Source organism: Microtus pennsylvanicus, chromosome 9 (genome assembly GCF_037038515.1).
Source record: "Microtus pennsylvanicus isolate mMicPen1 chromosome 9, mMicPen1.hap1, whole genome shotgun sequence".
Taxonomy (NCBI): domain Eukaryota; kingdom Metazoa; phylum Chordata; class Mammalia; order Rodentia; family Cricetidae; genus Microtus; species Microtus pennsylvanicus.
Window position 1 is genome coordinate 19,022,678 of NC_134587.1, and position 22,588 is coordinate 19,045,265.

The 22,588-nt window shown below is 36.1% G+C and overlaps 1 protein-coding gene across 13 annotated transcripts in view; it reads right to left on the reverse strand.

Moving 5' to 3' along the window:
* The window catches only part of Slc4a10 (solute carrier family 4 member 10), a 223,608-nt gene that overhangs the window by 65,255 nt on the left and 135,765 nt on the right, over positions 1 to 22,588 (reverse strand). For all 13 annotated transcript variants that reach the window (XM_075985037.1, XM_075985040.1, XM_075985048.1 and 10 more), the window contains 4 exons: positions 17,497 to 17,654; positions 13,734 to 13,821; positions 11,347 to 11,493; positions 2,168 to 2,268 (listed from right to left, as the gene is read on the reverse strand). In XM_075985037.1, the coding sequence (XP_075841152.1) occupies positions 2,168 to 2,268; positions 11,347 to 11,493; positions 13,734 to 13,821; positions 17,497 to 17,654 (494 nt within the window). The remainder of the gene's footprint in view (positions 1 to 2,167; positions 2,269 to 11,346; positions 11,494 to 13,733; positions 13,822 to 17,496; positions 17,655 to 22,588) is intronic.

Consider the following 22,588-nt stretch of genomic DNA (forward strand, 5'->3'; position numbering starts at 1 on the left):
TTATTCTATGGAATAAAGATGTGATCTTAAAGTAAGACAGCAATGTTGTTCCTATGTGAAAGTCAATAATTAAAAAATACATTTTAAAGCTGGAGAGGATGGCACATGACAAAAAGCTCAGCACTCCAGAGGCAGGAGGCAGGTTTGTGAGTTTGAAGCCAATCAGGAACACACAGCAAAACGTTGTCTCAAATGAGCAATAAAGCAAAACCTGTGAGGTTCCAGAATTCTGATATTATAATGAATGTTCTTGGATCATAAAATTAGACTTTTGTTATTTTATAATTATTCTTTGCAGTGTTATCCTAAAAGTTACGGTTTACATAAGAACCAACTTTACTTGACCTTGAAATTATACTAAAAGTAACTGATTTTTCATTTTTAGTTTTTTTGGGGTATATCTGTGACTTGTCAGAGGATAATTTGAGGGAATCAGTTCTCTCCTTGTAGCATGTGGGTTCTGGGGATGACTTGGGTGGTCAGGCTCAGCACTGAGCCCTTTATTTCCTTTAATTCCTCTGATCTGATGGAGACATAATTGTATATTAGTAACTATCTAATGACATATGAGTGTAAAAATCACTGTTTGCCTAATGATTTCTTCAACCAGAAAAGATTGAGACAAATAAAATTCTGAGACATTTGAAACTCAGAGACACTTCCAGAGAACACATGGACTGTGTACATATACAAACTTCTCATAATTCATATGGTAAAACATGAGCATGTTAATGTTGAATAGTTTCTATTTCTGAATAATATGTTACCTTGTCAAAGTCACAGTTCAGAGTAGATTTATTCTACTAGCATCATTTATGATTTATATCCTACCTAGTTCTAAAAATAATTTGAGATAGTTATGAACTATTAATTAGTAAGTAATATTTATAGCTTTGGTAGCATTTTATATTCAACCATGGCTTTGTAATTATTCACTTATTAGATCATACATTAATCTGAATAGTTGTTATATAGCTGTGTAATAAATGTGCTTTTATTGGTAAAAGTCTAAATCCAGAAGTGGGAGTTCGTTACAGAAGAAAGTGCAAGAGCAGCCCAGATGTGCACCAGCAACTCCAGGAGAGCAGATGAGTAATGGACACTTCAAGTCATGTCAGCAACAGAATCTGTGGAAGAACTCTGGAGAAGCGAAGATACCGGATATTGGTGACCTGGGAGGATTTAGGAAGCAGTAAGGAAGGTGAACTCGAAAAAAAATCTAAGCTATGCGGCATGTTACACCTGAGAGAAAAAAATATATATACCACCACCAAAAATCAAAAGACTGTATTTGAAAGCATGAAAGCAAACAGAATGAGTAACAGATCTTCCAGCGAAGGGAGAAGGGAAACTTGAACCATCTAAAAATAGGTACGAAGCCAAGGGAGATGCTAAAGGACATTTCCTCAGAGACAAACAGTGATAAAGGGAAAACACAGAATTAAAATACAGAGTTGTAAGGGACAGAAACGTCAGCTCAGTGGGCATACTGCAAGCAATACAGAAAACGGCCTGAGGGGAGGGCCACCGTTCCTACAGAGCCTTGGCAATGTCTTTAATTCTAGGGAGGCTGTCCACACAAGTTCCCCGAAGAGACATCCACCCAAGGGTTTCTGATTTCCTCCTCACACATTGCTTGCAGAAAGACAAGCTGTCAAAAACCCATAAAAAAAAACATTTTATGAAATAAATTGAAGCTTTCATCTCTTCAAAGGTGTGTGATTAGAAAAGTAAATCATAATAGCTCTTTCAAATCACAGGCATACTAAACAATAAAACTACCATTATACATACCCTACTAGTATCTAATGAGGTAAGGTCTATAGGACTTAATTCTTGGTATTTAGTTTTATTTCCATCTTGAACTTGAAGCTTTCAACAAGATGTTTTGGAAGCTTCAAGTGACAGTTTTCTTAGATTCATTCTAAGATTCTGTGAATGTATTTTATCTTCATAAAATGAGAGGCTACGACAAGATGGAATTGTGTAGCCACTTTTCTGTTTTAACAGTAGTGACAACGATTATTTCAGAGAAATCAAATTAATTGGCATTTCACTAACAAAGAGTAGCTATTAAAAGTATAAAATAAATTAGGTCTAGAAACAACAATTCCGGCCAGATAAGAATGACACACATTTGAGTCCCATACGAGTGGTTCCCACTAACCTTCCGGTTCGCTGGAGCTCAGGTCCACTATGTCCTCCGTGGGGCTCAGCTTCTCCATGAGCTGCTGTTCCATTCGGCACAGCAGGAATCTTCCTCTTCTCCTGCAGGGAAGTTTTTGTTGGTGCATATTTTGTTGCAATGCCAGACATTAATGACAAAAACTCCTTTTTTTTTTCTCCGGTAAAGTCATGTGTAGAAGGGCTAAGATGACAGGTTCTGTGAAAATCCATCCAATCCCCTAAAGCTTTTATTCTTCCTCATCACTGGGGATGACAACAGTTCCTATTTTATAATATGGTTTAACTTGATGAGTGATGGGCATTTTTATTTTTTACACCTACCAGTTTTTGGGTGCCATAGTTGGTGTCGTACATTGATATCTATCTGCAGTAGCAAAGATACACAGAAAATGTCAGTGTTATAGGTCTGGGGTACATACAGCTCACTGGAAATGTGATTGTCTATCATGTCTTAAGGCCCAGATTTAATTTCTACCATAAAAGAAAGAGAAGGAAAAAAGTATGTATAATTTTCTTTTTTTTAAGTATTATTGCCTTTATTCCTCTAGATCATGTCTTTCTAGAAAGGGAAATTTATGCTGTAAGTCTTCATGATTCATAAACACAATACTATTACAAAAGGAAGTTTCTTCTTGAACAAAAGGCAAATCAACTGAGGTTTTATGTAAGTGTTATATTCCTTCAGATTAATTCCACTTACTTTTGTCACCTACAGAGATATTTGAAATAAATCAGAAAATACTTCCTAAAATTCTACCACTGGTCATATTATTACTTTAAAGTGCTTAAAAGAATAATAAAGAACTTTTACGTTGCATAATTAAATTTTCTCCTTGACTATCATTCCAAACAAGAATGAGTATGAATGTGAAGCACAAAAGTGATACGTTAGTGTATCTTATGCACAATGATATATGTTTCACACATGACAAAATGTATTTTGTGTGTTAAGCACAATTACAAAAGTTCATTATTTAGTATTTCTACCATTTCTGCAGGTATATGTTAAGATGCACTAGAATAAAATTTAAAGATAAAAGAGAAGATATATTTCAACTGATGAGGGGTTTGTCTTCACAGGTAATTATAAAATATTTATAAAAATGATCTAAGAGTGGCCATCACTACATACTTCCAATTACCTAGAAAAACATGTTATAACTTCTATTGTTCTCAGAAAACATGTGGTATTATCTGGTCATTTGTGGGATAATACCCTTTGGATAATTTAACTTTTGCTTTGTAAGTTTAAAGAGCTATATGTTGATAAAATAGATAAGCAATTAATATATTAACCATTCTAAAGCACGTGTTTTCTCAAGGAGTAAAATGCATTGAAAAATGTAATGTGAATAATTAATATCAATAAAAATCCTTAAGAACTAGAACAAGTAGAACACTAAGAGGGAGATATATGGATCCACCAGGAAAGGGGAAGATCTCCTTAGTAAATTGACAACATGGAAGGGAGGGTGGAAGGGGAGTAGGGAGATAAGAAGGGGAGGGAGGGATCGAGAAGGTCAAGTTAGGTGAAGGACAGTGAGGGAGAACAAGGAAAGGGATACCTTGACAGAGGGAGCCATTATGGGATTAGTGAGAAACCAGGTACTAGGAAAATTCTCGGGAATCCATAAGAATAACCCCTGTTAAGAATCGGTACTTTAACTGCCCTTCCCCTGTAATCAGATTGATGACTACCTTAGTTGCCATCATAGACCCTTCATTCAGTAACTGATAGAAGCAGATGCAGAGATCCACAGCTAAGCACTGGACTGAACTCCTGAGTCTAGTCATAGAGAGGGAGGAACAATATTATGAGCAAAGGGGTCAAGGTCATGACAGGGATACCCACAGAAACAACTGACCCTAGCAAATGGGAGCTCATTGACTCCAGACTGTGGAACCTGCATAAGACAGAATTGGGCCCTCTGAATGTGGCTTAGGCAGTTTGTGGGGCCATTGACAGTGGAACTAGTATTTATCCCCAGTGCATGAACTGGCTCTTTGGAACCCATTCCTAAGGAGGGATACCTTGCTCAGCCTAGAAACAAGGGAAAGGGCCTTGGTCCTGCCTCAAGTGTTGTGACAGACTTTTTTGACTCCCCATGGGAGGCCTCACCCTCTCTGAGGTGAATGGATAGGGGATGTAGTGGGTAGAAGATAGGAGGAGCAAGAAGAAGGAAAGAGAGGGAACTGAGATTGATACGTAAAATATTTTTTTTTTTTTAAAAAAGGAAGAAATAGAACCTACTTTAGTCCTGGCACAAACATGTATTTTGTGTGTGTATGTGTGTGTGTGTGTGTGAAAGACTTCTAAGGCTTGTAGAGTATATATTCTCACAGGAAATACAGAAATTGCAAAAAATTAAATATTTAATTCTACAGTATGTAGGAAGAAGGAGATCCATGGAAAAGAAAAACGTTTGCACAGAACACCAGTTGACTGAGGTAATTGAGGGAAGGCAAGAGTGGCAATTATAAACTGAGTTTTCAAATAGGCCCTGTGGAAAGGACCACTTAAGAAAACTCGAGGGAGGTGAGAGAAACAGGCATGCTAAATAACTGGAGGATACCAAGGAAGAAAGAAAAGCCAGGGCTATAGACTTGAGGGTCAGAATGCCTGGAAGATTTGAAGATTACCATGAACTAAGAAAAGAGTAGAGATAAAGTTCCACAAGAAAAGATAGGTGATGATATAGAGATTTAATAAGACAGTATTATCTATATGATTATAAGTATATCTCTCTGGCTTTTATTCTCCAGGATATGAAAAATATTCACAAGGTTTTAAAGAAAAAACTGATTGAACAAAACATGGAATTACTTTGGCTATGATGTTGAGGAGAGATTCTAGGACATAGAACAAAGCAACCAGTTAGGGAGCTATTTCAGAAATCCATGAGAAAGGTGATAAAAGGTTGAATGAAGGCAGTCACAGTGAGAAATAGTATAAGTATTGATAAATATTGAAGGCAAAGTCAACAGAATTCTCTGGAAGAATGAATATAAGGTATAAGACAAAATAATGGATCAATTAGGCCTGATCAATTATAAAAATGTATTTAGCTATTAACTAAGAATGAAAGATACAACTATAATTAATTTTGAGGAAAACTCATAGACCTTTAGATATTCCTGGAAACCGATCATATGCTGCTTGTCCTAAAACTGTAATTAAAAAATAGAGAAAGATAAAGAAATGAGACTATATACAATTTGGCTTAAACTTTCAAAATGTTCAGTGATGTGTTCAGCCCCTCCGCCGTGCCCCATATTACTACAAATGACGCCCAGACGTGTGGCTAACTGAGTCCACAGAAAGCCTGAGAAAGCTTGGGAAAGAGTAAAGCATGTTTTATTGATAGTAGCGATTTCTTGGGTCTACTCTGCTTGCTAGAGGCAAGCAAGCGCCTCATCTAAGAGAGGCTTCCTGACTCAGCTTCAGCTGCAAACCCTGCAGCTCATTAAGAGGTCCTGCCACGAAACATTTAAATGGTGTTGACGAAAAGCTGAACACATGCTTTTCGGTTTTCAGCCATAGCAGGAAAAAAGCTGTGCTGTTTAAAAATGCCGGCTTTCTGGGCCATCCTGCCAGGGCAAACTCTGACTGTTTGAGGCAGGAGGGCCGGCTACAGAGAGAGGACTTGAGTGTTGTCTGTTGTAGCTTGCTGGTTGGCAGGGACCTTGAAATGCCAGTTGTGGCTATAAACATGGCTACAGCCAGTACCTCAGCCATGAGTCTGTAAAGCTAAGGATCCAGCCGGCAAAGCCACGCCTTTAGTCCTACTGATATTGCTTGGTAAATTAAAGACTCATGTAGTCAGAAAAACAGAGAGAGATACAGTAAAGAGAGCGTCAAAGACAGAGAAAATTTCTGAATGGTTTAAAGTGTGTTAAAATATATGCAAGCTGAAAGTTGAAGTTCTTAAAGCAAAAAACAAAAAAGGGAAGAGAGTTGTTGTGTATCATAGTACACACCTTTAATCCCAGCACTTGGGAGGCAGAGGGAGATAGACCTCTGTGACTTCAAGGTGTGGTAGCACACGCCTTTAATCCCAGTGCCTAGAAGGCAGAGACGAACAGATCTCTGTGAGTTCAAGTTGTAGTAGCAAACACCTTTAATCCCAATGCCTGGGAGGCAGAGACAGGCGGATCTCTGAGAGTTCAAAGACAGCCTGGCCTACAGAGTTATTCCAGGTCAAAGATATGCGCTCAAAAAGCAAAAAGTTAACCTAGGAATGTCACAGCTTAGATCCTTAAGCGCCTAGTGATTTAAAGGCACAAATCAAAAGTGCTCCTGGATAGTAAAAAATTGCAGATTCACAATAGGACAGATTCAGACCACTAAATGAATCACACTATTGGATGAATATACGTAGGCTTGGGAGAGAGAAGAAAAAGAATATAGAGAATAAAGTTAATGGTTTAAAAAGAAAAAAGTAAAAGTAAAGTCTTTAAAGAGACAGAGTACAGATAGTTATAGATATAAATAAAAATAAGCTGCGTAAAGATGGAAAATTCACAGAAAGTCTGGATTATGTACATTGTGTTTTCTTTAAAATTTTTGACTGTGAAGGAGCTAAGTACAGAGAGACATTTCATTATATGGGCTGCCCAGTGGAACCAGAACGGATATCATGAGGGTATGATTTCAGAATTTGGATCTAAGGATATGATACTTTGGAAAAGAGATTCTTCTTTTGTTTTCACAAAGGATGAGACTCTATGGATTTCTTCAATTCCGATTTGGTATGATGGACCACGTCCTCCTGAAGGGTTGCTGTGAACATCTTCAGAAAATTGCTTTGCTCAACTGCCAACTAAGATGAAACTAGCACACAGGTTATACCATGAAAGACCTAATTAACGACGCCCCCATTCAGCAGGAAGCAGTTTGGAGAGAAAAAACTGCTCCCATGTTCCCAAATATAGTTTATAAATGTTCTTTTACATTTAAAGGGGGATATGATATAGACATGAATAATTTGCATTAGTATAGATTTTGCTTTATTGATAGAGATTTACGGTCAATTTTGTTATATGTATAAATGTTTCTGATGTAACTTTTACTTGATAACTGTTTTGTTATATGTAATTTTGCTATGTTAAGGTTAAAGCCTTCCTTTTTTTGTTTAAAAAGAAAAAGGGGAAGTGATGTGGGAGTGTCATATATCAATCTGTTGATTTCATTGGCTAAGCAATAAAGAAACTGCTAGGCCCATTGGATAGGCCCACCCTTAGGTGGGTGGAGTAAACAGAACAGAATGCCGGGAGGAAGAGGAAGTGAGCTCAGACTCCACAGCTTTGCTCTCCGGGGCAGACGCCTCAGGAGAGATGCCATGCTACCTGCTCCAGGGAAGACGCACACCATGCCCCAGCTCCGACCCAGGATGGACTTAGGCTAGAATCTTCCCGGTAAGCGCACCTAGGGGCGCTACACAGATGATTAGAAATGGGCCAGAGCAGTGTTTAAAAGAATACAGTGTCCGTGTAATTATTTGGGGCATAAGCTAGCCGGGCAGGGCAGGCGGCTGGGGTGTTTGGGGACGCAGCCCCGCCGCTGCCCCATATTACTACAGTTCAGTTTAAATGTCTATCAAATATTTAAATGGAGACAGCAGATAGGAAGATGAATAACACTTGAGTTCAGTTTAGAAAATAAGTTTGGAGTTTTGGAAAAAGGTTTAAAACCCTGAGATTTGTTTATATTACTAAGAATATAAGTACAGACAGCAGAAACTGTGATTAGAGAGAAGATGGTTATGGTCAAGTCGTAGTTTCAACACAAGGAAATCATAGAGAAAATGGAAGAACCAGAAAACAAAAATGATGTAGGAGTTCCCTCTGTGTGCTGTGATTGCTATTAATGAATAAAAAAACTGCTTTGGTCTGTTGATAGTAGGTGGAGAAAGCTGGACTGAATGCTGGGAAAAGGAAGGTGGAGAGAGGGACGCCATTGATCTGTCCTCAGAGTCAGACATGCCAAATCTTTGCTGGTAAGCCACTGCCATGTGGTGATATATAGATTAATAGAAATGAGTTAAATTAACATAAGAGTTAGCCAATAAGAAGCTAGAGCTAATGGGCCAAGGAATGTTTTAATTAATATAGTTTTTGTGTAGTTATTTTGGGGCTGAGCAGCTAGGAACTAAGTAGCGTCCTCCTCCTACACAAAAACTGGTTAGGACTGACCCCAGAGGCTGTAGAAACATCAAAAGACTGTTGTTTAGGACCTAAGCAAAGAAAGTACACCAAAGATAAGGGCATAACAAAGTCTATCAAATGTTGCTATTCCTGAATTTAGTGCAATATAGACCAATAGGTTACCACAGATTTTATTCATTGTGCATGGCACTAGTGGAAATAATTAGTTAGTGCATTAAAGTGGAGAGGGAGCCTATGGTGATAGGTATTTTGGGAGAACTGGAGAAAAGGTAGTAGAGACATATAGTATAGATAACTCCTCTACAACATACAAAATACACAACTGATAATAGTAACAATTTCAAAGCAATTATACATTAAAAGATTGTGGCTTGGATGCATGCTAATAAAATGATATAAGAGGTCATAGGACTGACATAATGATGAAAGAGAAAGAGCTTTGACAGAGCAAATCCTTGAGGAGATGCTTAGCGTGGGATCTGGCACACAAATGGAATGCTGGCTTCCATCAGCGAGGCAGGGAAGGCTGAGCTGTCAGAGGAACGTGCTGGTCAGAATCCACAGAAAGTATTTCTGATTGTTTCAAATTTTTAATAAAACTGAGAAACAGGAACCATGTAGCATGGAGGGTCACAGAGGGCATGTTAAGAATTTGAGAGAGAACAGATGAGAAATGGTCCCTTAAAAAGTATGACTAGCCGTGGGAGGGATGGGATGATGAACATGGAGCATGAAGGGCTCATTTGAGTGCTATGATCACTAAGTCAAAGAAGTCATAGTTTCCCCTTCTGCTTTGGCTGCGACAGCGTGGATATACAATAAAATTTGAATCTCCACAGAGCTGTGATTTTGACAGCCAAGTACATGACATTAAAAGAACAAAGAAGATGCAGGAACATAGAAGAAAGTGATTATAATGACTGACATAGGAGGATAAAGACAGAATTTCAGACTGATCTCTTGAGATGACAGGTTGTTCCTTTTTTTTAACCGAAAGGGAAAGGTATTAAAAATGCTGTCATCTGTACATTTCAAAAGAATGAAAACAACAGAAATTATTTGATGAGGTTAACATTATTTAAATGAGTGTGAATTCAAGGTGCTTAATATATGCTAATTCATTTTGGTCCCTTAATAAAAGGAAACATAAATCATATGATCTAGTATTTAGATATAGCATGGAGTTTTAAAATACTTGTATAACAAAGAAGTATACAACATATCTATAATTAATACTCATTGGATAAAATCTTGCTATCTAATATAATAGTTTTTAACCATGCGTCTATACAAATTTAAGTTAATTACAATCAAAATTTGATTTGTTACAATTGTAATAGCCACGTTATTAGCATTTGATAGTAGCTTGGTGATTAGGGGTGTCACTATAGAATGCTTCCTTTGTTAAAGAAATTCGACTAAGCATTTCTGAAACAAAGCATCAGTACTGAGAGGATAAAGCATTTATTTAAGGTCAAACAAACACACATTGACAGAACCTAGACACTAGAATCCCTAATTCAATGTTCTATTTATATATTACTTTCTCCTAATATTCAGAATTTGCTAGTTCTTATTTTTGCATAAAATAATAGGAAATATTATCTTGTCTCAAAAATGCTGTTCCTCAAAACCAGAATAGTTTAAAATTAATTTACTTGTAACTTTTCAAGATGTTACAGTGTTTTCAAGGTGTTACAGTGAATTACAAAGTATTACTCTCAATATTTTAATAGTTTCATTAAATTTACCCAAATATCATTAGAGGTTTTTCTATTATTTATAAACCATCATGTTGTCATTTCTAATATCATCAGTGCAGACATGTGCATGTGTGGAGAAATAAGGAAACCCTTACAATCACTCTCAAAGCCACTGTCTTTACTTCAGTTGCAGAGGAACTTAAATTATATGGTTTTAGTTACATAACTACGAAATGGTAGTTGTTAAGAAAAGTAAATAGACTTTAGTAATGGTAGAATGACTTCAAATAAAAACACAAGCCTGAGATATTAATAAGAGGAAATGACATGACCTTTTTAAACATACTCATTATTAAGTAATATATTTGCTTGTTTGCCGACTTTTTGTTTTCTGTTTGTTTGTTTTTGATTTTGAGACAGGGTTTCTCTGTATATCCCTTGCTATCCTAGAACTCGTCTGTAGATCAGGCTGGCCTCAAACTCACAGAGATCCACCTGCCTCTGCCTTCCAAGTGCTGGAATTAAAAACGTAAGCCACCACCACTGGACTTCAGTTTGTCAACTTCTAACTGCCCTGAAAATCTAAGTCCAGGATTGGGTCAATAGACATATTTCTCACTTCAGTCAGAACATCAGAGACTCTGTAGGACAAAGAGCCGAAGGCAATGTGAAGGACATGGGAGGCAGATGCCCCAGGAAGAGAGAGGCAATATGAGAAGAGAGCTTTGCCATCGTTTTCAACACTCACACCCTAGACATTAACACCAATCTTTATTATTTCTTCCGTAATATAGGATAGGTAAGACACATATTTGATTTGCATGCACAGAATTAAAACAATTATACAATATATGGAAGAATATAAGCATAAAGATCATGATGAAAAACTTTCCCCAGTTTCCACTGTGATTACCAGTAATAGGAAGTTTGTACAAAATTCTTCTTCTAATTTTCCTAATCCTTGTCAACTTTCAGAACACTGAGAATAATGGGCTTTATCTCAGGTCATATTTTATGCTTTATTAAATTTAATATTACCCAATGCAATATCTTTTATTTCAGGCCTGAAATATTTCCAGGAACATTAGACCTATTTAGTGGCTCATGATCAAAATGCCAAATTTCTCAATGTGTTAGGTCTTAACAGGAACATTTTGTATATTAATGTTTTTGCTTTCATGGAATAACATAAATAATTTGATACTTTATGGCAAGTTGCATTATTTAGGGACATGAACTTAAAGGAAATCAAAATGTTAGAATTTGAAAGAATGTTTTCAGATATACCTACCTGGGAAGGAACATTTTTGGGAGGTTCTATCCGGATACTTGGATCCCATTCTCCAGGAGGGAGAACTGTGACTTGATCCAGAAACTCATCGATACCTGACACCAAGTCATTGCGGTCTTTAGCTTTGTAAGCAACATCATGAAATACCTGTGGAAGAAAAAGAGTAGCAAATAATAACCTATAAAAGACAACAAAAGAATTAATATAATAAAATGTCCATCTTAGCAAAAGCAACCTACAGATTCAATGCAATGCCCATCAAAATTACAACACTATTGTTCACAGACCTTGAAAGGAAAAATTCAGTTTCATATGGCAACCAAAACACCTAGGATAGCTGAACAAACCTGAATAATCAATGAATCATGTATGTGTGTGTCCAGGAATGGGTATCATCATCCCCGATTTCAAGGTGTATACATAGCTATTATTAATAAAAACAGCATGGTATTGACAAAAAACACATTTTTATCAATGGAATTAAAAACATAGACATAAATCCACCTACCCATGGATATACGATTTTTGATTAAAAAAAACAGAAATACAAACTTAAAAAAGATAATATTGTCAAAAAATGGAACTGGTCAAACTGGATGGCTTCATGAAGAAAAATCCAAATAGATCCATTTTATCATGCTGTATAAAACTCAACTCCAAGTGGATCAAAGACCTCAACATAAAACCAGATATACTGAACCTGTTAGAAGAAAAAGTGGGGAAAAGCCAGACACAAACCATGTAGAAAATGAAGTGTGGTAGGATTCTGGACATAGTGTCTGAGTCTGAAAGGGTTACTTATGGATTGGATGTGGATATGAATGAGGAGTCAAGGATGAGTTAAGGGTGACTTGGGGTTCAGTTCCATACTCAAACTCTTCCATTTGTTTCCCCAGTCTGTCTAAGTTCTTTTGTGATAGACCAATGCCCTGTACAATTGGCCCATTGCCTAAATGGCCTCATTCCTACTAAGCCTTTTTGTTCTAAATGTCCCAAGTGATCCAGACATACACCCATCTCAAAACCTTTGTCCTTGTTTGTTGTTGGCTCAGAAACGTTCTCTCTTTAAAGTAGGAAGCTCCTCATGTCACCTCTAGCTCCCTTCACTGATCTTGTATAATAACTTCTATGTTACTCCATCTTTCAACTATTTGGTCAACAAATGAAAAAGCTTTTGTCCATATTTTTATCCACCTTCTGTACAAGTGCTGATATGCAGATCACATACAATAAATATCTGAATAAATTAGCAATTCTCCATCTCCTCCCTCCAACTCCTTCTTCCTGTTCCTCTCAAATTCACAGTCCCCCTTTAAAGATTATTATTGTTACATATATAAATATATAAATTAATAAATATATTAATATAATATTCTGAGTCTATTTTGTGCTCCCTGTGTGTACATTTTCAGGATTGACCACTTGGTATTAGATAGCTAAAGTCAGCCCTGAGAAAGACTATCTCTCTCTCTCTCTCCCTTTCTCTCTCTCATATATACATATACATACATACACACACACACACACACACACACACACACACACACACACACACATATCTTTCTCTCTCTCATTTTCTCTCTCTGTATCTCTCTCTCTCTCTTTCTCTCTCCCTCTCCAGATAGTTGTTGCTAGCTGTTGTTTGCCAAAGGATAGTGGCCCCTAAGATTACCATCCTTCATGTTAGCATGTTTATTGGTGTTCTAGTTCATATCTTGTTTGACCAGATATGTTGTTACGGTATCAGGGGTTCAGGTTTTTAAAATCTTACATTTTTGAGACTTAACATCTCCCCATGAAAGTTTTTTTATAATTCAAAATAGAAATGTACATTTTTTTCTTTTACAAAGAAATATATAATGGAGATCAGCAAAATCAATCTACAGTTCCATTAATAGTTTTAAAATCACAAAGTTAGGAATATCTATCTATAGATATTTAGATATCTAGATGTCTCTCTCTATATATATAAATAGGTAGATATAGATATAAATGTAGATATATCAGGTAATTGCAGAGAGTGTGCAGAGTTTTCCTAGCTTTTTGGTGTTATATATCCTATGCATCTTAACTACTACTTTTCATTTAGACAGCTAAGTAACTTTCCCCCCAAATTTTCTATGCTATTAACATATAAGTCATGCTTACAGAGTAGTACAAAATATAAATGCTTAACAATTTTTATGACCATATCAGCTTTAAAAAATTATTATTCTTGGCTTTACTTTATCCTTTTGGGTAATTTTTTTCAAGGAAAGTTGGTAGTGAAAACTTGGGAAAATTGGATCCAATACAGAAAAATATGATTTCCAGAAAACTGTCATGAAAGGGACCACTAAACCTAGGTATATCTTGTGAGAATATTCCTTAGAAACATGAATAAATACCTCATCTGTCATTAAGGTTGCAATTGATCTGCCGATCTCATGATATTGTTGACCCTTTCCAAGGGGTCCCAGAAGAATGAACAGAAATCTGTAATGAAGAAGAAAAAACCTCAAGCTATAAATGTAACAATAAACTTAGTAGAGCATAATCACCAATCTCAATGGAATCAAACAGGGTTTTGATGTAAAAATTTGCATAAGTTTTTACAATTCATTATGATTTAGAAATGTTTTATAGTTGAGACTTCTATATAAAATCATCAGGCAATGAGAATATTAGGGTGTTTTTAACCCCAGGGTTTCTGCATATAACTGTCTACACAGCCTATACATTTGTGACTAGGAATTGTAAAGATTATACATTCTTAGAGGAGGATGAGAGGAAAATTAAATCTTTCTGAACAGGAAGCAGGAAAGTTCACAAGTACACAAAATGAAGATCACTCAAGTGGAAGAAGAGCAATAAAGTATTATACATTAAGGGAGAACACATTATTAACATCCAGTCACTGTACACACATTCTGATTGAACATAAAACTGCTATGACTTAATAATTAGCTAGGCAGAAGAAAAGGAAAAGGTGTGAAAATTAAAGAGTGCCATGTATTTTGCAATAGCATTCTGTAGTGTTCATGTGTTAAATGGTTTACAGTATTAAAGACAACTCTAGCAGGTATAGTTCTTAGCTGTAAGCTCTAGATATTATATAGTTTCATACGAAGCGTCTATTAGACAATCTTAGAGGTTATATGCAACATTAATTTTCTATCAGTTATAATTGAACCCAAATAAAATTCAACTCTGTGTGTGTACCCGCAGTTAATATATAAAAAGCAAAAATAGTTGAATGTGGTGGCAGAAGCTTTTATCAGCTAAAATGCTGATAAAATGCTGAGATGATTTCTAACCTGTGTGTATCTTGCTCATTTTAAGGTTTCTACTGCAGGTGTTATTTATAATGTCCTAAAAGGTTAATTTTCTGACATATCTACTGTATGTTGCTTGATAATCATGGCATGCCCCTGATTATAGTTCTGGTTCCCAGATAGTTTTCTTTATTCTGTTTATCTAATCTTCTTTTATTTTTTTACCTTTCCTAAATAAATATCCCTCTGTATGCTGTGAATACCATTGGTTAATAAAGAAACTGCTTTGATACATAGCAGAATAGGGCAGAAAGAGTTACATGGGGAAAACTAAATGGAATGCTGGGAGAGAGAAGGCAGAGTCAAAGAGAAGCCATGAAGCACCAGAGACAGACATTTTGAAACTTTGGTGGTAAGCCACAGCCTTGTGGCAATACACAGATTAATATAAATGAGTTAAATTAAGATGTAAGAGTTAGTCAATAAGAAGCTAGAGCTAATGGGCTAAGCAGTGTTTTAATTAATGCAGTTTCTGTGTAATTATTTTGGGTCTGAACTGCCGAGCAGACAGAAAGCCCAAGCAGCCTTCCTACAACAATATCCCAGTCTTTTGAATCTCTCCCTACATAGTGGCTCGATTGTGCCCCCATTTTTTCTTCATTGTCTCTACATACACTTTTCTGTGTCAGTATGGATGAGATCACCTAAGTCTGACATGTCTCAAAGTGAGGGTATATAACCCTATTATGGCTATACTCTACTCCTGAGAACTCTTCTTCTTCTTCTTTTTTTCTTTTTTGAAATACAAGAAATGTCACTGTCATAAGCAGCCCTCATTTACTCGTAGGTCTCCAGATACCTTCCTCAGTGGTGAAATAAGAATATCTAACTGAATGGGAATTTGAAACTGCTACAGTTTCTACTGCTCTACAATTAGTAAACACGACACATGAAATCAGAATCCCAGATTTCCAGAAACTATTGTTTGTTTTGTTTTTTTGAGACAGGGTTTCCTCTATAGCGTTAGCTCTCCTAGAACTCTCTTTGTAGACCGTGCTGGCCTCAAACTCACAGTGATCAGCCTACTTCTGCCTCCCAAGGCTTTCTTTTTTTTTCTTTTTTCTTTCTTTTTTTGGCCACAAGCAGCTCCCTAGTCATGACACAGACACTCAGTTTTGAATGTTCTGCCTAGCTTAGCCTCATTTCTGGTTAGATCTTTTCACTTAAGTTAACCTGTTTCTCTATCAACCTTTTGCCTCAGTGCTTCTTACTTTTTATTTCCTTGTATATATTTTACTTTCACTGCTTCTCATGTCTGTTGGCTGGAGGATACCTAGCTTTTGGCCCTAGGCCTGCCCCCTCATTCTCTCCTTTCTTCTCTTTCTCCTCTTCTCCTCTCATTTCTTTTCCAAGCCTAGATCAGGATTCCTGTTCTCTCTGCCTGCCAACCTGGCCTATCCATCTCCTGCCTAGCTATTGGCTCTTCAGCTTATTATTAGACCAGTCAGGTTCCTTAGGCAGGCAAGGTGAAACAAATGCAACACATCTTTACATAATTAAACAAATGCAGCATAAACAAAACTAACACACCTTTACAGAATTAAAATAACATTTCACAGCATAAGCAAATGTAACACATCTTTGCTTAGTTAAAAGAAAATTCTATAACAGGTGTGCACCACCACTGGCTGGAATCCAGAATATTTAATAATATGTAGTTTACATGTAGAAAAATGCAGCCTTATCCATACTGTATGCTATTTTAATATACTTAGTTTACCTCCCCATTTTTAATTGAAAGCTGATATGTACATCAGTATCCTCCAAATGGGATAAATAGAAATTTCTTCCATAACCTTAATAGTGACCAGGTTTCTCCTCAGCCCACACAGACATGCGCTCCAACTGAAGATCTTACAGAGTCCTCACCCAAAGGGTCCTTATGAATGAGGCTTCCCTTACTTCTATGATTCCCTATAGCCTGGATATCTTATCTGCAACCAAACAGTGGAGGAATTTGTGTTATGTTTTGAGTTCTAGCCAGAGGTTCCCAGAAGAAAACATATTCTCTAAACCCACTTGCCAGGGCAGCTGCACTTCTCAGCACCTTCCGTTTCTGTAAGCAGACAGGCTCTGCCATGGTTAGCCAAGGCCATGTGTGCATAGGAATCAGGTGAAATAGTCTCCAGAGAGAAGGAAACAAGCTTCCTAGATAAAGCAGGAAGAGTCTAACATGCTAAAGTCAATATTCTCCTCTTTGTTTTCTTTTCTCATAGTTTTACCCAAGAACACCCTTGTATCTACAAAGCAGGAATCAACAATAAGAGAATTCATTTTTAATTACCTTTATCTTTTAGTTTCAATGCATCCTTGGGTAGTAGAAAACAAGTTCAGGTAATAAATTTAAACTTGGCCTTTTGACCAGAATCAACCATGTTCATTGGATGACCACCAATGATTCTTCAAACCCTGAGAGTGGAGACCGAATGACCTAGTACTGAAGCATGAAACACTAGATTCCAATCAGGCATTTCCGTAGATGTTGAAGGCCTAACCCAAGAAAATAAGTCTTCTATGATTCTCTCCAGTGGGACTATATGCTTAGATCCTCTTCTTAAACATACAGTTCAATATAATTTTTGAAAAACTATAGAACAGCTGTAAAATAGACCTGAATTCTACAGATGAGAAGCATGAAATATGAAGTTCCAGAAGGAGACGGGAAAGTCACAATAGTTTTTAAAGCACCCCTCCCACGTTTATAAGCAATAGACAACAGGTTTATGGATAATAAATTCATTTCTAGTAAAGGATTTGTCAGAAAACTTTATTAAAAAATTACCATTTCCTAAGATAAATTATTCCATAAGCATAAAAATTCCTTGGATACTTTTACCTGCTTGGGATTGGAACTTCAGCCAGGCCTTGGAGCAGGACAGCCGGAGACAACCTGACGAAGGCGACGACAGTTCTGTCCAGGAACTCCAGCTCTCCTACCAAGATGTTTGAAGCCTCAGCACCCGGAGGAATCTTCTTCATAAAATGCAGATCAACCTGAGAGCATCACAAGTAAATGCTTTAATCATGTTTAATTATAATGTCAACAAATTTAATATTTTATAACAGATGAATTTTATATTCAATATATAGCTACTTTAAAATAAATATATTCTTATAGTATAATATAACTTTAACATTTGTTTTCATTCTAAATTCTAAATTGTGTTATGTTTTTCATATTGTACAGTTGGCCTGAGAAATTCTTTAGTTGAAGTTGTTCATACAACTGAGACATGACAGAATAAAGAAAAAAAATGGGTTAAAAGAATAGCATTTTAAATGACTGTAGATCCATAGTTGAATTTCTACTATGAAATGTCTGTGATTTAAATGAATGAAGATAAAACAAAAGGACCACTAAAAAGAAACACTAAGAGGAAAGGGTGATGTCTGAAAAATGCATGTAGAAGAGTCTTTAAATACATATCATTTTTATGCATGGGGCTTCAATGGAAATGAAACAGTGGCTTTAAAGTAAAATCTGTAAGGCCTATTTCTTGTTTCTAACTCATTTGAGTTGCTTTTTATGGAACGCTGTTTTTTAGGGACTAGGAGTTTATCTGCCCTAGCAATTGGTTTTATGCAATTATGCTAATGAAAAGGGGACCAAGAATCAAAGTGGGAATAACGAAAGAGAGAGAGAGAGAGAGAGAGAGAGAGAGAGAGAGAGAGAGAGCAAGAGAGAGAATGAGTGAGCTCTGCCATATAGCAATGAGGCTGGGAAGACATTTATAGAAAGATAATTAGTTTGAAGTCTTAAAAATTAGAAAATACTATTCAAAGAAGTTTTAAATCAATAAAACGTTTTAACGTACCCTGTATGCACACAAGTAACATTATACAGATTGAGCAGCCTATATTTCACACATATATGCATTTTAATAAAATTTAATGAAAAAAGAGGACATGAATCTGGAAGACAACAAGAAAGGTTATATGGGAGGGTTTTGTGGAGGGAAAGAAAAAGGAGAAACAACATAGTTACATTATAATCTCAAAAATAAAAGAATTTAAAAAGCACCTTATAAATCCATAGCTATAGTCTAATGATTATGTTTAAAATGTTTCTCAAAAAAGGCATTTGTACAGCTATTTAAAGATACCTGATAAGCTATATGTTTAAACTATGACTCTTAAATTAATAAAACACAGTAATACAGCTATATTTAGCTATATTTAATTAAAAGGATTCAATACAATAGCAGTTTATATAACTCTAATAGCAGAGCATTTGCCTAGCATGTGGTCAGCTCTACATAACCTCTCCAGCACTGAAAAACAGGGCCACAACTAAAAATAAGGATTTGAGGCATCCCACCAATAGTATAGTGATACTTTATCTTAAAGAATCATTTACAAAATTAAAAGTTTGCATAGAAAGAATATTTCACAAATATTATAAGCTACATGCTCCACATTTTTCTCTATAAATATACACCAATATAAATGTATAAATTCTTCTCGTATGTATAATGAATATTGCATGCTACGTATTTTGCTTTTGTAGAATCTAACCTTTTAATTCGCAGAAAGCAAGTCTCATTCACAGTCTTATTGTGATATTTAAAATGCTTTAAATTAGTAATGTCTGCACTTTTGCCATAATGGGAAAGATTCCAGGAAAAGGATCAAGGTTTGCTATATACTGTATGTGTTGGGATATGCTGTTGTTGTTGTGATTTACAGGGCGTTATTTATGTGGGTGTTAAAAATCTGAACGCTACTCTTCATGTTCAGCCTCCATCTAACCACTCCTACCTCTGTGAGAAATATGCAACAACCTTTTAACAAAATGTTCAAAGTTTAAAAAAATAAATAACTAAATTTAATCAACATGTAGAAAAATCTATGACAAACAGAACAAAACTTTAAAAGATGACATAACTTTTTACAAAGACCAATAAGCAGGTGAGTTGGCTCAGGCACTTGCTGGCAAATCTAAGACCTGAGTTTGATCCTTGCATCCAAATGGAAGAAGATAACTGACTCCTGCATACTGTCCTCTACTCTTCCCATAAACACTGTAGCACACAAGCACCCTCACACGCACACGAGTGCTCACACGTGCACACAAGCATGCACGTACAAAGACAAGGATGCAATGCCAATATTAACATAAAAATAAAAACAGATAATTTGTAATTAATAGGAAATTTATTGGTAATGCTTGAAGTATAAATTCTGCCTAGAAGACTTTTTTTCAAATTTATTTTTTAACTCGACCAATATCAAAGTCTTTGCTATTAAAGTCTGTACCTCAGAGAAGAGGCAAAAATAGAATTAACTGCTTTAAATTGAAATTCAGTTGAGTCAAGGATTGCATAGCATATTAAAGAAGTTTAATTAACAAAAATGTGACCATTATATATGATTTTAAATCACATAAACCAAACATATAACTGATATTTATTACCTAGAAGAAGTTATACAGAATCTGATTTCAATATCAGCAAAGTTTTCTTTTTATTTTAAATATAATAAATTACATTCACGTGTCTGGGGTCAATCATTGTATTGCAATCATTATTTTATATTATTCTGCACTACATGGATATTTATGGAAGGCATTAGATTTTATAATGCATTAATCATATTTATATTTTCAGATTAAATTATACCTAGAATAATTCTATATGATTATATTAGTTCACAATTCATAAATAATCTCATTTAGCAATATTCCTTCTTCTTATTAAAACAAAAAGCTGTATTTAAGAACCACAAATTTAATCGTGTACTAATTTATAGTTGCATAAAGAGTACTTGAGGGTCTAGCTTACAATACTTAAACATACAGCAAAGAAAGCCAGCCTACAAATCACAACCCCAGAGAACCTAGACAGTAATGAAGACCCAAGAGAGACATACATGGATCTAATCTACATGGGAAGTAGCAAAAGACAAGATCTCTTGAATAAATTGGGAACATGGATACAGACCATGAAGGGGAGAGAAGAGAGAGGCAGGGAGGGGAGCAGAGAAAAATGTATAGCTCAACAAAATCAATAAAAAACAAAACAAAAAAACAATACCTTCCTAAGACACTCCCATAGTGGATTCAGACACTTGAAATGGACATAGAAAAATCCTGAAAGTTTCAAGTGCTTTGAAGAGAACTTTCAGGGAATCAAGCTACAATTTGGGAGTTGTAGATTTATACCATATTTCTAGACTCTATGGTCCCTACTATTATACCATGAAGGGAAAGAAGTCTGATTTTAGTTATTTGGGACTTAAACCATTGATGAAAATAGTTCATCTCTAGGCAACTAGATAAAAGAGAAGACCATGGTGGGGCTGGAAATGCTCAGCCAAGGCACACACCTAGAGCTGAAAGAAACGGAGGTGGAAATAAAGAGAAAGCACTAATAAGTCAATGATAATGACACCGGGTTTTGATTCTACTGCATGTACTGGCTTTTTCGGAGCCTACTCTGTTTGGATGCACACCTTCCTAGACCTGGATGGAGGGGGGAGGGCCTTGGACTTCCCACAGGGCAGGGAACCCTGACTTCTCTTAGGACTGGAGAGCGAGGGTGGCAGGAGTGGGGGGAGTGAGAGGGAAATGGGAGGATGGGAGGAGGTGAAAACTTTTAATAAATAAACAAATAAAAGCTATTACTAAAAGCACGATAGTTAATGAGGGTTCATTGGAGGCAAATGGTGCCTGAGCCTGCAGTCTGGAGCAGGTGGCAGTGTAAGGTCTCTAGGACTCCGTTTTTTGCACTAAACGATATGACTAAAGTTTCTTACTCCCAATATGCTTCACGCACAGCACAAAGATGCAAAAAGGAGAGGTTCTTTCCAGGTAGGGTAATTATGGGACACTTCTTTAGGACCATTTGAAATACGAGAGTCACTGTTGACTTAAAAGAGCCATTTCAAGGAGGTGAGCAGAGAAAAATGTAGAGTGCAATAAAAAATCAATAAAAAAAGAAAAAGAAAAAAGAGCCATTTCTATTGTGTTCAAAACAAAAAAAAAGAGGTTTATATTATTTAGAAACACCTGCTTTTTGAAGGCATAGTGGAAAGAGCCATACTCTGACATAACAGATTATGTTAACTGAATAAACCTGGAGGGCCTAAACACTGTAGAGGCTAAAGATGCGTAGATTGAGGGATGGTAGAACGCAGGATCAACTTACATAAAGTGAAAGGGGCCTTTGTAATATCTCAATTTTTGAGTGAGATTTAGGATCTATACAACATTAATGAAAATACTGAAATGGACACAGTAATGTGGAGGTTAAGCTGAACTTTAGAAAATCCACCAGCAAACTGAAATCATTAGGTTAAAAACATCTTAACTTGCACCTTCAGAATCTGGCACTAAGAATAGCTTCCATAGTGATGGATCAATGCTTTCCAAATCCTAAATCTCTGCTCCCCAAGGTTATAAAACTAGGAATGCTTCCTGTTTTGTTTTATTTGTCTAAAACTAGAGACTAAACAATTTTGAATCTTATAAGATTCCTTCAAAAAACATCTTTCTCAAACGTTGTTAAAGGCACTGAAGATCCAGTGGAGGCCAGCATGTTAAGTGTGGTCTGAGATTTTTTTGACACTTCCATTCACACTCTTAATGCAGTGGTCACTTTATGTTCAGTCTGACAAACCACAATACCATCGAACCTCTACAACAAAACAATAAGCACACATTATTCTTATTTTAGGCAATGGTAATGTTGCAATGTAGAGAGCTTCTTCAAAAGCCATAAAAGATAGATGCTAGACACACAGCCTTCCACAGGCGTGTTCTTTCTGATGAACAAAAGACAGAGGGCTGCAGATGGCTGGCCTAAACTTCCCCATTAAATGGGCCAGTAAATGAAAATGTGATGATGAAAGAAAGGATTAAATGAGAAAAAAACCTAGTTCTGCCATTTCTATGGTTCCATTTGCCAGGGGATCCTACGGATGAGATTACT